The sequence below is a fragment of the Eimeria tenella genome, genomic scaffold (assembly GCF_000499545.2).
Source record: "Eimeria tenella Houghton genomic scaffold, Eth_scaff2389, whole genome shotgun sequence".
In the NCBI taxonomy this organism is placed as follows: domain Eukaryota; phylum Apicomplexa; class Conoidasida; order Eucoccidiorida; family Eimeriidae; genus Eimeria; species Eimeria tenella.
Genome location: NW_013542251.1, coordinates 4,260 through 4,482, shown reverse-complemented (window position 1 = coordinate 4,482; position 223 = coordinate 4,260). Strand labels below are relative to the sequence as shown.

Here is a 223-nt window from a genome sequence, read left to right as displayed (position 1 = left end):
CACCCCCCCCAGCAGCAGCAGCAGCAGCAGCAGCAACGGCAGCAGCAGCAGCAGCAACGGCGCTGGAGAGGAGTATGAGGAGGGGCGGCTGCCGCCGGAGCTGCTGAGCGACCTGCAGCGTCTTGGGCTCGTAGGGGACACAGCAGCAGCAGCAGCAGCAGCAGAAGAAGCGCCAGCAGCCGCAGCAGCAGCAGCAGTGCGCGTTGCTGAGCGCAAAGTGGTT

General features: G+C 67.3%; 1 protein-coding gene across 1 annotated transcript in view; it reads left to right on the top strand.

Annotated features, from left to right (window-relative positions):
• Positions 1 to 223, top strand: part of ETH_00039245 (mRNA capping enzyme, large subunit family, putative) — a gene marked incomplete at both ends in the record, with an annotated part of 3,398 nt that overhangs the window by 301 nt on the left and 2,874 nt on the right. The window contains one exon of the mRNA XM_013374918.1: positions 3 to 196. Within this exon, the coding sequence (XP_013230372.1) occupies positions 3 to 196 (194 nt within the window). The remainder of the gene's footprint in view (positions 1 to 2; positions 197 to 223) is intronic.